This window comes from Lepisma saccharinum, chromosome 2 (assembly GCF_977018435.1).
Source record: "Lepisma saccharinum chromosome 2, izLepSacc3.1, whole genome shotgun sequence".
In the NCBI taxonomy this organism is placed as follows: Eukaryota; Metazoa; Arthropoda; class Insecta; order Zygentoma; family Lepismatidae; genus Lepisma; species Lepisma saccharinum.
In genome coordinates, this window is record NC_139230.1 from 7,520,479 (window position 1) to 7,538,273 (window position 17,795).

The window sequence follows — 17,795 nt, forward strand, 5'->3', positions numbered from 1 at the left end:
TTACTAATTCTGATGGCAGCATAGGTAGTCACAAACAAACTGGAATCATAGCAACTTTCAAACCAAATTCTGAGTTCATGGAGCCTATCATCTACACACCCTCCTCACCTATCTATTTTCCAGTATCCCACAATCATATAAACCACATAGAGTTCATAGTAACCAACGAAAAAGGTGAAGTAGTAGATTTTTCAGGTGCCTCCACAACAGCAATCATAGAAATTAATATATAAAATAACCATTAACATTGAGCATATTGAAATTTATGAATTACTATCTTTTCCTCCAAATCGTCGTACATTTGCTAATCTCAATGAACCCAATCGTGAAATTGAATTTGATGTGTACGTGGGGTGACAGTTTTGTACATCCTCGCAGAGCTGACTTGTATATTAAATTTGAAGTAAATGAAAATAATGAAACATTTCCCCCTGGTGTAAACATACAACTAGTAGATAATTTTGTACCACACTTGTTCTCTCAAGTAGAAATTAGAAAACATGGTACTGTGATAGAGTAGACTATCCTGGTATTACTTCTACTACAGCGCCTAGAATAACGTAGTGTGGAAAACGGCATGCTTCTGCGCTCTCAGGCTGGTTCCACTCGAAAATGATCCACTAGAAAATGATCCACTAGAGGTGCTGGTGTTGACCCCGGTGCTTGGTGTTCGACTGCTTATAATGGAAGTAAATGGAGTTTTCGCTGCAATGTCTGATTCTTTTACATGAAGCATTTCTATGAATGTGATAATTGCTATGATATTTGGTACAGTGGTCGAGAAGATATTAACGAACATTCTAGACAGTCGACCACGTCCTGTTATCGTCATACTTTCGTTAATAATATGGGAGAAAAAATACGCGTGGAATGTTCTTGGCAACTAAATTTTTGTGTATGAATTAGGTTCATTATTATTATCATCATTTCTTTTAAAGATATACACACTGAAGCATTTGTATTTTGGATATTTACTGTCTCTTTTCTTCCGCTTTAAACTAATCGCGGCGATGATGATAATGATGATTGCATGAAACGACAAGGGGAACCCCACAAAACTTTCTTAGTGCCATCGACATGAGTGTAAGGCAACTTTCAAACCAATGGGACAAGCGACACGGGATGTTCACACTGTCACACTAGTGACACACACTTCCAGACTGTAAAATAGCATTCATTGCACATGAGGGTCCAAACAGCAAACGACACATTCATATGGCGTATTCGCGTGGTACTTGTTACTTCGGTCGGAAAGCTCCTTAAAGGAAGGGTGCTGAGACCGAAGTGACACGCTACAGGGGGAGTTCCCAACTAAGTGACAAGTGACATGGTGCCTTCAGTCTATTAGCAAGCGTTGCTTGCGAACAACAGTTAGGCGACACGATAAACCGCACATTACAACAACAGATCTAGGCGACACTATAAGCCACACGTGTCGCTTTGTCGCTTCTGCATCGCTCAAACTGGGCCATTTCCTCAATAGCTTGCAACATGTTGCTGTGGTTTGTTGTTCGCGCATACACGATGCAATGAGTGTCTTGCTTTAGTGAGATTGCGCACCAAAGCGACAAGCGGCACGCAACACTTATCGCTTGAGGTTTTCATCAACCGAACGCTGGCCTGTGCTTCCCGTCATGCCGCTACGATGTGAAATGTTGCTCTTGATTGGCTCCTTTCCAAGCAATATGTGTCACTTCAGTATGAAAGTTGCCTTGGACCGAATGACCCATGTTGCTTTGGTGTGAAATCCTGGTATCGTTTGTCGCGTGTCGCTTTGGTGTGAAATCTCCTTGAGGAAACGGTGCAGTCAGAGCTTTTGTCCCTATGGTTCGAAAGGCTGCATTGATTTCAGACTGCTCGCTTTCAAGTGACATTTGTGGTTTGTCGCCTCGGTATGAAATATCTCTCAGGATACTATTTATATTCTAATAACATAGAAAAATAAACTCTAATACACAGTCCAAGACCTGACGTCCGGAATCACATTGCGATGTTTCTTCTTGTGTTGCGCATGCTATTTATTTATTAATTTTATTTTACTTTTCTTTCCAAATGAATGCCATTTCGTGACTGCAAATCACTCCACAAATATAACTGTTTCCATCAATTCACTTACCGCCTTTCTAGAGAAACAAATCTACACAATATATTCAAAAAACTAACTAAGCCGCATTACTTTCATAACAAAATTAGCACCTGGGTCGATCGCACTGCCATCTACTTGTCATCGTCTCGGGGAACCAGTTTCTTGGGTCGTTTTCCACACTACGTTATTCAAGGCGCTGTACTTCTACTGCCATAGGAACACTTAAATTTTCCAAAGTAAATGCAACATATTACCAGGCAGGGGGATTTGAATCAGGAACCAAAATCCTGACAAAAAACCACACAGTACTGTTCCCCATGCATCTGCTGCCAGGTTTCTTCTCAGACTACAAGGACATCATATGAAAAGGTGGTTTGAGAATTACTTTTCGTAGGGCAGCCAATGATGATAATGCTCTTATGAATTACAGTACCTTAAATGCAGATGGTACAACACTCCCAACACCCTACCTGAAGCAGCCACGTGTATTATCAAGACCATGGAGCTAAGAATACCAGTAGTAGAATACAAAACTAATTATGCTCTCAAATACAAAGCAAATATTCTGAAAAATCCACAAGTTCCTATAGGATTTTACACTTACCAGTGTGTCCAAAAACTAGCCTCTGGTGGACATTACGAATTTGATGCTACTAATCAATTCAGTAGTATACAGTGTGATATGCCAGATTTTGTAATTGTGTTGTTAAAGACTGGGAGAGAAAACACACAAGAAAAAGATTCCAGCAAATTTGATAATTGCAAGATTAAAAATATTTATCTTCAAAATGAACGTAATGAGATTTTCCTCCATGAAAATTATAATCTGGACATAGCACAAGATAACTATCTCAAATTATATGAGGCTTACACTGCTTACAAAAGTGTGACTGAGGGAAACATAGATGTATACTACACTCCCAGTGAATTCAAAGCACACAGGCCAATGTTTGTCATCAACACATCAAAAAGAAAACAAGTGGTAGTCAATGATAGAACAAATATCAAAATTGTATGGGAATTCCATGTACCTCTGCCTGACAACACTTTATGTAGTGTAATTTTTTTTTGCAGAGAAGACTTTTGTTTATGATGTGAAGAATGAGAGACTCACAGAACAATTTTAGTTGTCAAAACTCTCTTGATTGTTAATATTATTTAGATCCAAATATTATAAAATTGAACTCTTAAATAAGAGTATATAATAAGTAACATACTTGTAGTATTTACTAGATCTGAGCAAATATTGAGTAAAAATTATATTTTATTTTTTATACATATCTAAAAAAACTACCTTAGGTAGAAGCAAAGCAGAGTATCTCAAAAATAACTAGAAATCAAGTAGTTAGTAGTTTTTCATATCTAAAAAAACACCTCAGACACCATTCTCAAACAAGACTAGTCACCTGTTTGGAGCATAAATTAAGAACACACTCAAGCAATCAACAGAGTGTCACATGACTCAGAGTAGAATATTCCCAAGCTAGATATTAAAAAATTGTACTCCTGTTAATCATCTTAGTACAAGAATTTAGAATTCGTAGCATGATTAGGCAATTTGCTACACCTAGAAATTAGCTAAATCCACCAGAAGATATGAAAATATAGCTTAATTTGACTAAAATAGTCTACAAATATTAATCATCCTAGTACGAGGACTTAGAATTTGTAGCATGATTAGACAATTTGCTACACCTAGAAATAAGCTAAATCCACCAAAAAATATAAAAATATAGCTTTAATTATGGTCAAAATAGGCTATAGTATCAATTGATCTTAGACAAGGTTGTTGCCAGAATTCTCTCATCTCTTCTACTGTGCTGCACCGGACAATAACAAAAATAAAAATCAACATTCAGTAGAGTCAAAGGTGAAGCAAGGAATGCCACGGAAAGTTAATGGGGTAAGGAAAATTGTTGATTTATATTACTCCCTCTGTCCCATAATTATTGTCCGGTATGCCAAAATAGTAACTTTTTATTTAGGTTCTTTTGGATACTTGATTGGCCAATTTGTACTGATCCTTGAGTAATAACGTTGTATGACACATTCCCGTGTTTCATTTTCTTCTTCTGTATACACCAATGCCACGGTTTGCATATCGGACAATTATTATGGGACAACAAACAAAAGTGTACCAGACAATAATTATGGGACAGAGGGAGTATGTTGTTTTTAGGACAAAAGTCAATACAAATTTCAACAGATGCCCTTAATCTTCCTGATTCTCATAGACACTAATGCTTGAAAATTGTAACAAAGGTTGTTCAAAATATTAATTAACTTGAGGAAAGATTTACTCTACAGAAAGATGGGTAGGTTAGGTTTTTGTTTGATAAGTTCAAATCTTTTATTGCATCTAGGTATTGACTGAACAACATAGTCGGATGTTTGGCACACCCGGTACTGCCAAACAATGTTGCCAGTACACCTCGTAATTACGAAAAAAACATACTTTCTTTATGAATATGAGATCATTAACCCCATAAAATAGTCTATAATGCATAATAGGAGTCAAGATTTATCGTTCTTTTATCAATTTGATAAATATCCACACAGACCATTGATACACATTGAAAATTTTTGCAAGCAACTCCACCTTTTATCCATGTTTGTTTTTACTTCATACAAAAGCTTTTTTACACCTTAGTAGCTTTTTCTGCATACTGAACGTTCATGTAGAGCATAATTTTCTTGCTTACTGTTCTAAAAATTCCAAATAGACAAATTTGGAAGGGGGGCTCATCCTTGTCAGCATGTGCCATCTAAAGGTGAAAAAGTGGGGAGTATATTACAACTTATTACACAAGATATTTAATCCTGCTAAGGAAGAAAAATTAATTACCACTATACACTATTTCCAATGAAACCTTTGTACGCTTTCGATTAGGGGGGCCTTCAACCCACAGAGCCCACCCACTGGCTACAGGCCTGGTCTGCTTCAACAGTCTGCTGAGAAACAGATGGGATGACATGATGAAATTGATGAATGGATACTAACACATCCATGCCCAGGCTGGGATTCGAACCGGGGATCCCTAGCATCGTAGTGCGATGTGCTAACCACTCTGCCATGGGGCCGGCAGTGACCACTCTGTGTACCACTATGAACACCGAAATGCAAAATCCAACAGTGTCACAAGAAGTGGCACCAAGTGACTTCCATGATATGAAGAAATCCCTGAGGGTTCACCAATTAGCAGTTCATAAAGCCTTACATTTATTTACTCATGCACAACAAAATCAGAACTTTTGTATTGCAGTCTAATACTAGCACATTTTTGCTAAATCTTTTCAATATGTATCAAACATTTTAGAGAGGGTAGTGCTTTTAGCGTATAGTTGTCCAACGGTCTGGACCACACATCCACATATGTGGCAGCATGGTCAGGACTGTATGGTTGATAACACTGAATCATGGCAAACGATCACCTTTCAGTGGTTGGGATTCCATTAAACTGCAAATTCAATCCCAATAATCAGTCTGTGAATAACATGGAATAAAGCATTTGATTTGACAATAGTCAGAGAGTGTGTCAAATTAACACTGACACATATAGAAATGTATATTTAGAAAACTGTGGCTCATCTTAGAATTGCAAATATGACTTATTGTTACATACAGGGCACTTTGGTAAACCCAACAAAAAAAATCAGGTGATGTCAAGTCTCGTGATCTTGGTAGCTACAGTTTCTTTAAAAAGTAATCAGTCACCAAAGTAACGTTCATTCATCTAATAACAGATTCACAAATCCACTGACTATGTTCAGGTACACCTATGCAATAACTGTTTGATCAAAGAATATGGTGCCATTAATTAGTTTACACATCACATACCAATATTCTCTGAATGTGAAGCCTCCATATGAATTTCATTTCTTTCTACTGATACAGGATTGGTTCCATAACAAACCATGCACAAATTAGCCACCATTAGGAAAAGCAAGACACTGTGCAAGCTACAGCTGTGAGGCCCTTATATTTTAAAACATGGTACTACATCTACCTTCCATTCCTCATAAAGTTCAACATTAACATGATTATTAGTATTGCATAATTATAACCCTTTACCCCCTCCCTGACAAGCATGCACACACACACAAGAACCATGGACAAAATCTGATATCAAGACAAACATCTTCTGTTACTAAATTTTAGCTAGTTCTTGCCTTATTTTGGGACATTCGCATAGTAATAAATCTGCAAATGTCCCTTCTCCGAGTTTTAAGGAATTAAAAATAAAAGTACAAGGGTCGTTCAAGGTTGACCGGGACTTTTATTTCTGCAGAGGAAATAGGTAGCAGAAGAAACACCAAACTATGTCAGTTTTTCAAAGTATTCTCCGTGCGTGCCGAGGCACCGTTGCCATCGTTCTGGCAGCTCCCGAATTCCTTTGGCGTAGAAAGAACTTGGTTGTTGTCGTAGCCACTGGGGGACATTGCTCCGCAGTGCTTCGTCTGTCGTGAATTTCTTCCCTCCCAGATGGTCTTTAAGGTGTGCAAATAAATGATAATCACTGGGGGCTAAATCCGGAATGTAGGGGGAATGGGGCAGAACTTCCCAGCGCATGTCGGCCAGAGTTGTTGTTGTCACATTGGCTGTGTGAGAGCGGGCATTGTCATGGAGAAGAATGACATTTCCAGACAACATCCCAGGTCTTTTCTTGCGAATGGACTTTCGTACAGCACCACTCAACAATGTGGAGTAATACTGGGCATTAATCGTTCTCCCTTTGTCCAGAAAATCCACATGGATAACGCCCTTCATGTCCCAGAAGACACTTGCCATGATCTTTCCAGCGGATGGCTGCCTTTTGCTTTTCTTGGGGGGGCGGGGAACCTTTATGCCGCCACTCCATGCTGCGTCTTTTGGTCTCTGGGGTTGAATTGTGCAACCATGTTTCATCACACGTGATGATGGATTGCAACAAGTCATCACCTTCTGCTCGAAACCGATTCAGAAGCTGTTCACAGACCGTCCTGCGTGTCCACTTCTGATCGAATGTCAGCTGGCGGGGAACCCACCTTGCACAGATTTTGCGGAAGCGTAAGTGGTCGTGAATGATTGTCTCTACACTCCCGACACTGATATTCACCTCGGCAGCAATATCCCGCACTGTTACTCGCCGGTTCTCAAGAATCATTTGCTCAACATGTGCGATATTCACTGGTGTGACTGCAGTCGGGCGAATGTGTCCATGCGCTTCATTTGTCACCAGCACCTGTCCTTCGCGAAACTGCTCACTCCATTCGTACACTCTTGTCCGCGACATCATTTGTTCACCATACTGTGCTTGCAATCGTCTGAAAATCTCAGCTGGTTTCACTTTCCCCTTCACGAGAAATTTGATTACACACCGCTGCTCCACAGCCACAGACACACTGATTGCCGCCATGTTCGCTGCAACTGCTGCACATGCACGAAATACGTCATGCCGGGTGCTAGTTACTCGCGAAGGAATACATTACGTCACCCGCACGTTTCATCATGATCCGGCTATTCATCGATTTTTTACATACGAAAATCCCGGTCAACCTTGAACGACCCTTATAACTCCAGATCTTTACTTCTATTTCTGCTGTAAATTTGTTTTGCACAAAAGGCAATATGACAACTGGGACATCATATCTCCCTGTCACAGTCATTTTCTTTTCATCTTTTCTCAATTTACCCAGTGGCAGATTAAGGTGGGTGCTATTATGATGGTGATGCTGCAGCATTAGGCCCATTCCTGAAATAGGCCTAGGTGAAAACAGACTAGAATTTTCCGAAAGCTGAACAGGTTTCTTTTGCTATATTAACCTGAAAATAAATCTTAGAATGAAATTTGGAGCCCCAATTTTGAACACTTAGACACAGCGTTACTTATTATACAACTAGTATTCTTTTTTCTCTGTGATGTAACTATAATGTTGTTGTGTTTATTGTTCACCAAAGATTTCAAGTTAATGCTATCAATTTTACATTAAACAGTTTACTTAGTAGCAGCGTCAGGCCCAATTTCATCTTAATCCGGCCCTGAATTTACCTGCATTGATAATTTCGAAATGAGACACGTGGTAGTAGATAAATATAGAGAAAGTAGTACTCACTTTATCCGTTTAACAGTTTCGTGGATAAAGTGAGTTCTAGTTTCTCTATATTTACCTGGAAGGACATACACCCTCAACTTTGGTGTGTGTGTGTGTGATTCAATACAAGGAATGTAGAAGACTAGTTCATGACAGAAAATTGGTAGAAGTTGAGGGTTACAAACAAGAATTGTGCTCTGGTGGAAATTTTCGCATCTTTTCACTGCAAGTATGCTGCCCATTTGAAACTTTGGTCTATTTTACTATAGTATGTAAACTGATTACAAATAGAGCAGTATTGCTAATATAGGTTTCATTTCTCTTCTTCTAGCCTAAAGCGATAATGTTTGCACCAGAAATAAATGTGAATAAGATATTCAATAATAATACATAAATGTTTCGGAAGTACAAGGCCCTGCTCAGTGGCATGTGTCACATATCCCTAATGGAGACCCTGCTGTATATGACACTGAATTACATGTAGTTTATGAAAACAAACAAATTAAAATTAATACCTTCTTATTTCCTGAACGTGTTCCGACTGTCAGTTCTATTGGTTCTAATTTTCCTTTAATAATCACTGGTACTTGCCCAGGGAAAGTCATTTGGCAAGAACGGCCCATGCACCCTAGGCATTTCATGAACAGTTCTTCCCAAGATAAATTAGTATCTTTGGTGTTAGTTGCTTTCTGTAACACCTCGTCCAACATCACATGCCTGAAAAGAATATGTACACATTTGCTTAGTTCACTTTAAAAAAGTGACATTGACAACAATATGAATCTCAACTGTGAATAACCAACTTAGTTTCAAAGAGTTTGGAATGCATCTATGAATTTCTTTTTAGAGAATGGAGAATGCTTTGGGCATTTAGCAGCAATTGGAGAATATAAAAGTCTCCACAAATTTGACTAATGTCAGTGTAACCTTGACAAACATAAACATGTACTTTCTGTAGCCCTCTACTGGGTTTTCTGATAAACTCCACTTTTGCAACAAGCTTTGTAATGAAAATAATGCCAGGGATGCATCAGCAAGTGATTGACAAGTGTGTGAAGTTGAAGGGTAAATGTTAGCATAAAGTGTGCAAGTAGTAAATTCAGATTGCAAACTTTGCTCCCTCAATTGACCCCTTCACTATGATTTTTAAATTTTACTTTCTTGAGGAGGGTTAACACATGTAGCTCCAAAACATGTGCAAAGGTGACAACAACAGATGATGCATTTGCAAAGTCTTGTTCTAAACATAAGTAAAAAACATACCCACACAACCAACAATCATGGGCCACAATATATATGATGCAATGAGATTACCACATAGAATATACACCCTAGACATTACTGTATATGCAGGTAAAGAAGAAAAATAAATATTGTACTTCATGGTGTAGAACAAGTGGCACAGAATGGTAAAACTGTAGTAGAATTGTGGCATCTATTTCTCCTCCAGATAGTGTAATGAAAGGCATTGTAAGTACTACAAACGATCCCTTACACAGAATGAAAGCAATGTATTCTCAGGATTTGGTTGATTTGGTGTTTTAACTCCACTTATGCTAATCGGGACTGTACCTACAGTTTAAAGTGGGATCCGAACCACTATGTGCCTCCACCGAGTATTGAACCTGGGTCCTGGGACCAATTGATTACAAGGAGACGACGTTACCACTGCGCCATCGGGGAGGCCCTGTATTCTCAGGAGAGTGATGTCACAGACACAAATGTTGAGGAGGAAATCAAGCCCATTATTGCTCTGTTGTATTTAATGGGTGTCATGAAGTCTTCTCACATGGTTGTTGAAGAACTCTGGGCAACAGATGGGACTGCAATGGGATTTTAGCCATGGTGGATTCTCGAATGTGTTACATGTCACAAATGGAGCCTCATGTTGGGCAACAGCCAGATGAGGGGCCATGTATCTCAGGTCAAAGAAGAATCATATCTGCTTACAGTCCAAAAAAGAAAAAAATCTTAAGACAATGTCTAGATGTAGCAAATGCCAGTTTTCGATCTGTGGAGATCATACTGTAACTGGCTGCAGGAGGTGTCATTTTGAGAAGACACCCAATGAGGTTTGTGATTTACCTCCACTGTGTTTCACCGGTATGTAACACAGTCAAACAATTGAAGTTTGTTATTTGTCAATATACCAGTGTTTTCTTCATGTGTGTTATGTAAACTTTGTTAATATTTAGAGTTGCATAGCATTGAAATTTGCACGCGGAACAGTTTGTTAATACTGATAATAGCATTACATCTGAGATTTATAGTGACAAAAATAGGTGGTCTTATTACAAAGAACAATACTGGATTTACCTGCATTAGTCACTTCCTTTCATTGGGACTTTAAATAGTGAATATATAAACAATTTCGTAAGTAAACACAAAAAGTTATTCAATTTGCACAATAATATTTAATTTTCTGTATGTTACATACTCCATAATACAACTTGTACCAATATTGAAAATATATAAAATGTATGTACCATTATTTCCTATAAACAAAAATCAAAATAATACAAACTAAAAGGACAAAATAAATCAGCTTCATAATGATGCAAACTTCAAAATATTCCAAGGTGAGCATGACTCTCACCCTCGACCATGGCATCATCAAATAGTGCTGACCATAATAATCCAGGACCAGTGGCACAGGGGTGGGAGCATTGCCAGCCCCCTCCCCCAACCTTGGTCCGGAATGAGTTATAGGTGGGGCAAACATTGACAACCAAGTGTACCTGCAGGGGGCAATTACCACCCAGAACTTCCAATTTTATGCAAATAAAAATACTTTTCGTAAAATTTTCTTCCTTGCTTCCCTCGCAATACCTGCTTTTCTTAGTCTTATCAAGTTGAGAACCATAGGTAGGGGATGGCATGAGACGGGCCTGGGTGCCAAATGATCTATACTGTTTCCAGCTTTAAAACGAAGTAGGTGTGGCCAATAAGTTACCGAAATTTGTATTAATGCGCGCGGTGCCCACTTTCTATTCGCCAGCACTTGCCCCTCCCTCCCAGCGCACGTGTTAGCTTCAGTGTCAGTATTTTCCACAACGTTTCGAAACTAGAGTGACTTTTAAAAATGTGCAAATATTAGTTTTTAAAATGAACACTGTTGTAAATACGAGAGATGAAGAAAATATAATGAAATAGAGGTAAACACTTACCAACGATGTAAGTTCTCGTCAATGGTAATATACTATGTAAGAAGAATTCTCACAGCTGGCCGTTGCAGCGGAGTGGTTATCACTGTGCGCTACGACGCCAGGAGTCCCGAGTTTGAATCTTGGCCTGGGCATAGATGTTCTTTGTGAGTGTTATTTCATCAATTTCACCATGTCGTCACTTATCCTCATCCTCGCGATTAGCCAAGTGTGGCAGAAATGCGAAGTAAAATAAACCAAATTAATCATGCAATAATATAACCAGCGTAGACAAACTCATATCCATGAAAAAAAAAACATCCATTCTCCTGCTGACGGCAGCAAGTACAAAATCGGCTAAAATGTGCCATCCGCGTTTTTGTTCGGCTGAATTTCCTTGCGGACCGCATAAATGCTTGTTTTTAAGACACCTGTTCAGAAGTTAACGATTCAACACAATACTCTGGATTCACCGCAATTTTGGTATCGCCACTTGTTTAAGGTTTCAAATGTAAATGTTTTGTAACACTTGCTGTTGAAGCCACATCAACATTCAATGATATTTAAAACCTATAAACACTACGCAAAATCTCGAGAACCACTACAAGGCAACGGAACGAAGAGGAGGGCAGGTTTTTCAGGGTCGAGGGGAGAAAAGCTATAAATAGCCGTGTGCTTGAGGGTTTCGGAAGATTCTTGACCACGAGAAGTAGTGTCTCCAACTATGTTATTTTTTCCCTTATGAATTAGATACAAGAAATGTAAAGGTCTTATTACGTACACGCGTGTTGGAACATTAATAAAACTTTGTAGTTTCGAAGTTGGCTATATAGCAATTAGATACGATAACAGCTTTGGAATATTACCGAATTGTAACGATGTTTCTATAAAGGTCGGGTAGCAACACTGAATGGCACAGTTTGCCCATCTGTAACGCCAAAAGCTTGTGTCCCCGCCCTCTACAAATTCCTTCATGCGAGCAGTTGCCAGTGTATGCATCTGGCATTTTTCTTTTGACAAGCTGGGGGAATTCAGGTTCCTGAAATCTGAGCATGTTTTATGTGGGAAGTAAAGGAAAGAAGCGTAGGTGGATCATTTAATAAATGCTAAAGTAACATCCCGTACGATTTTAAGCATCACTGGTTGTATTTGCACCAAGCACTTTGGCTTTTCTCAAAGGTTTCCCTACAATGCAGTGTGTTGATTCTACCATTCTAGATAAAACGCATGAAGTTGAAAGTAGTGTATGCGTGTTTGTGGTATAGCCTATACATCAACACGTGTGTAATCTAGAGATTCCCATGTCAGTCACTGTCAGTCTAAATCATGTTTTCTGATTCTGTCTAGTCCGGTGTTTCAAGATTATAGACTTTACTTAATATTGCGAATTTGCAACACTGCACAACACAGAGTGACGGACAAGTAGCGGGAATTTCGTTAATTTGAATGAGTGAATGTCACCGTAGGTACTTTACTAAAGAATGGTTATGAATCCATAAGCAAGGATAAGGCTATTAAATGCTTTGAACAGCATACAATGCTGTAATACTCTAGTTTCAAGACGGCATTGAAAGAACTATCTATCAGGGTGCAAAAGGTCTGCGGAGGGACTACTGCCAGAATCCACCAATAGGGATGCACTGGCTTTCTCTAGAACACGTGCTTTTGTTTACATCCACTTCGTAGTGGAAAAAAATGGACAATAAATGAAAAAAAGTTGTAAAATTGATTGATTGATTTGTATTTTTTTTAAAAGGTCTACTTTATGCAATAAAAGCTAATTGAGACTGGGCCTATAGCTTAAAGTGGGTTCCGAACCACTATGTGCCACTACCAGGTAACGAACCCAGAACTCCTTGATCACAAGGTAACGATGTTACCACTACACCATCGGAGAGGTGCAAAAGTTGTAAACGATATAATGCCATGGCGTTCCGTGAAACTATTTTCACCCTATTCAATTAATATTGATTTCAACCTGCAAAAAGATTGGATCCAAAAATGTTCTTGCTTGCTTCGCTTGCAATTTATATTTGTTTGCTGTAATGCATTGTAAATCACCAGACAGAGAAATAAGACTTGTCTTAATAGATCTTGTTTTAAATGAATGAACAATTGTTTGGAGGAAAGGGAGTGTGCACATTTGAGAGACAATTTATGTAATGTTTGCTGTTGGTTTATTGTGAGATAGATGAATTGGTTGTGTAATGTATTTAAATAATATATGCTGTATATAATATTAAAGAACCTTTGAATACGTACACAATTTAGTGTCTACGTCACTCCACGTTGCATATATGTGAAACATATATCGTGCATGAAAGTTATGTTAATGTAAAAAAGAATTATACTTGGAATGCATTTATCAAGCATTTTCTGTCTTTCAAAAATAGTTGATGTGCTTGTTTTCCGTTATTAATGTGAAATTGAACGTGTTAAGAAAATAATTCAAATCATTTGTTCGAACACAAATGCTTCAGCACAAACTTCTACCAACTTTTCAAATAATTTATGAGGATAATAACGTCTTTGATATTACCAGTACTAATAATAATAATACTGTTGGTCCTGGGTTCGAATCCCAGCTTGGGCATGGATGTTTGCGAGTATCCATTCATCAATTTCATCATGCCATCACTCATCCCCATCTTCGCAAATTAGCCAAAAGTGGCACAAGAAGCGAAGTAAAATAAAGCAAATCAATAACAATAACAACATTATTAGTAACATTATTATTATTATTATTATTGGTACAATCAACAGCAAATGAATTAGGAGAAAAAATATTTTCTCGGTGAAAAATGAGTTGGCAATGCTGCGAACACCTAGGCAATCTTGATAAGACGCTTGAGGAGCGTCGAGCAAACTTTCCTGAAAAGCACAACTCGACTCCAGTATTGAAGGTCATGCTACATGTGGATTGGCAACTTTCGGGAGCATGCTGTCTGTCTACACAATTCTCCCCAAATGCCTGTTTGAAGATGAACCTTCTGCTCGCATTTTATTTTTCAAATGTAGTTCTGACGTTGTAGTCATTTTACAATTATTTGTATTTGTTCTTATTTTGCTTTGCTTTTATGTCACCTTGACAATTAATCGAAACAATGAAGATGGATGATAATGAGATTAAATTGATGAAGAGACACTTAAAAAAGAGACTGCCAGACCAGGACTCGAACCCGGAACCTAAAGCGGATAAGGTGGGGAGACCGTCAATAACTCCCGGCCATGAACTGGAGTATAAAATTTGTAATTGCTCAGGAGTATTTTTTGTTCTGTTCATGACTAATACCTGCTTTTGGACACTTAATTTATAAGTGACACACTTCGTTCGGTGGGGACAAGCCACGTATTGTTTGAGAGGAGGGACACATCTCGTTCATATACTAGATACAATCATGGACTATACTTGAAATGTGACGTGCTAAACAATACTTTCAGAGATCAGTTGGACATAGCCATTTTGATATACAAGTTGCATTTTCTCTACTTATTCATCATGCCTCATAGATAATCTCGCAACAACACAAAATGTTTTAACTGACTCGAATTCACAATGATTAATATATACAGACCTACATATTTTAAATGCAAAATCTATGTGACGAAAATATGCCTCAACACGAAATGAAAATGCAATATTCGTTCAATACACTAAAAAAGCTAACCCAAGCAGACTTTTAACAACATTACACACGTAACGTTTCCATCCTATAACAGGGTTTTTCTTGGAGTAAGATTCACATGGCGTAATAGAATTATCATTCACTGCAAAGCAATAGCTATAAACATAAGACAAACCTGAAATGAGGGGTTAGAATTCACCATAAGAGAAGTGCAGCAGGTAAAACAAAACACATATGTAAGGAAGAGATGTGTAAGTGTAAGTTTTTATGTGAAAATTGACTGAGTGGTAGCACTAGACGATTTTATGTCAGGGATCCTAGGTTTGAATACCAGTCTGGGCATTGGTGTTGTTTCTGAATGTTCTATTTATTTTATCTTCACTAATCTTCGTCGTCGCGATTGCCCAAAAGTGGAAGAAAAGCGACGCTAAATAAAAATAAAAAAATATATGTGAAAATTAGAAGGTTAAGAGCTGATAGGTAAAATATACTCTATGAGCGATGTTCGATAGAAGTTCTGTTTAAGATGTCAAACCTGTAAGAAGCAAATAGCGAAGTTGTGTGAAGGACTGAAGATAAGCTTCAATAACATGGTCACCTGGATTGTCTCGAGCTGAACCAGTAAATGGGCGATGTTTAATCCCCAAGGCCATTCTGCAAAACGAATGACAAAAGAGGTTCGTGTGTGGATTTGGTCAGCATGAAATTGTTGGGTGATGATAAGTGAATGGTATTTTTTCTGTTTTCGTTATTTTACGTTGCTTTTCTACCTCTGGATCTTGAATGATGAAAAAATTAATTTGGTGAACTGATAAACACAAAAAAGCCAACCCCGTGGCTAATTGGTTAAAGCACGTGCTTCGAAGTAAGGTGAGAATATGTCATTGTCTGCATCCCACTTCCATCTTCAACCTTCATCATTGTGGTTATCCGAGACTGGTAGAACAGTGACGTGAAATAACAAAAATATCACCCTCGATGTCGATTTCAAAGTTTGAAGTATTGCTGTTTCTGCATTCGATAGCGGCTCTAGATTGTAACAGTGATGTGAAATGCTTCTGATTTTATAAGAAATAGTAAAACGAGAAGAGCAATAGATATTCCTCTATTTTCAATTTTCTCTAAAACTATTTTCCCCGACTGTGGTGATAATGAATTCTATGTAGTATGAGAAATATACTTTAAATTAATTTATACTAATTTAAGCATATGCAACTGATTAAGAGAGCCTCCACGATGGTGCAAGGAAATCGTAGTCTCATTGTAATCAAGGAGTTCTCGGTTCGATGCTCGGTGGAGGCACACAGTGATTCGGATTCTAGTTTAAACTGTAGATCTCGTCCCAGTTTGCCTATTTGTGCATAAAACTCAGACTCAGAATGATTAAGGACTTTTCGAAATATTCTGTCTGTATTGGAATGGCAACTTTCTTCAGAACGAAAATGAATTCGTAAAGCAAGAATACTCACAGCACCTCTAATTACCCACTGCCATTCAACACGCTACTATTCGTAAATTCAGAATTATTATTTTAGGGTTCAAATTCTGGCATCTGAAAGAGGGACACTTGGCCCCAAAAGTTTCAGGTTTGTTAACATTTACTAGTTAAGGATATTTTTGTTAAGCTCCTGGGACCTGAGGAACAAAAATATAGATATTTTAAAATGATTTCTCAAATTAAATGTAGAAATTATGCAGCACACTAGCCCAGGGACGCTATAGCTTATTCATGAGATGGAAAAATTGTCATTATCAACTTCGTTCATGATAATTGCAGTATCCATACGTTCAAAAGAACGAAGCAATGGCTTGCACATCACCCTGACATTCAGCCATTTGAATGGCCAGAAAAATCACCAGACCTCAATACAATTGAAAACGTATGGTCCATTATGGTGAGAGAATGGGAACCTGGCTATGAAAGAACAAGAGAACAATTACGTGGCCATGTGTATGACGTATGGAGAACTATACAGAACAGGCCACGTATTTGCCATAGACTTGTTGAATCTATGCCCAGAAGATTACGTGAAGTAATCGACAACAATGGCTAGTGGACTCATTACTGAACACACGTCAACATTATTTGAAACATTGAAAATAAAGTTTATTTTTTGTTTGTTTGAATGAGTGTGTCCTTTCTTTCATTCTGTTTTCCCTAGAGACAATATATTTATTTTCTTTGAAACATTTTGAACTCTGATTTTTACAAGACTGCATTAATTTAGCATGTGACACAATGGTCTCAAAATATGACATTTCAGTTTGGAACAGGCAAACTAAAGTCGAGTTTGCAAAAGCAAGTACATTTTTTTTGCCCTTGTAACTCATTGTTTCTTCCAATTATCGAGTGCTTTCTTTGCTTTGCGTTGCTCTAGGTCACTCCGTTGCCATTTTTGTTTGTGAGCATATACTAAGTTTGATTGAATCTTATCCTCTATCCTTTCATCATACAACTTGACTATGGGCTTTAGATTTGACATCTTAATAGAATTTCTATCAAATATAAATCATCAACTTGAAATTTATTTCACTTACTAGCTCCTACTTTCCAAAATTTGGTATGTTTGGTTTTCTGATGATACACGTGATATTGTAAAATTTGAATATGATAGATTTGTATTTCATACGTATGGAGATTACTTACTAACTTACTTTTGTATCTCAGATCTCTTGTAATTACCTACAAATTATGCGAAACAATACACTAAACATCCCCTCCCCCCAACCTGTTTTTAAGGATCGATCCAGCATCCACCTCACAGAAATTTCCATCTCGATCATTGCATATCAAATGAGTGTGGGTCTTCGTGAATCTTCCCTGTAATGCAGATCCATAATTTGCTCTAGATCATGTGAAGATAACTG

The 17,795-nt window shown here is 37.9% G+C and overlaps 1 protein-coding gene across 2 annotated transcripts in view; it reads right to left on the reverse strand.

Moving 5' to 3' along the window:
- eIF2D (eukaryotic translation initiation factor 2D) overlaps positions 1–17,795 on the reverse strand; it is a 135,390-nt gene that overhangs the window by 15,119 nt on the left and 102,476 nt on the right. For both annotated transcript variants that reach the window (XM_083117003.1, XM_083117002.1), the window contains exon 4: positions 8,674–8,875. In XM_083117003.1, coding sequence (XP_082973129.1) covers positions 8,674–8,875 — 202 coding nt within the window. The remainder of the gene's footprint in view (positions 1–8,673; positions 8,876–17,795) is intronic.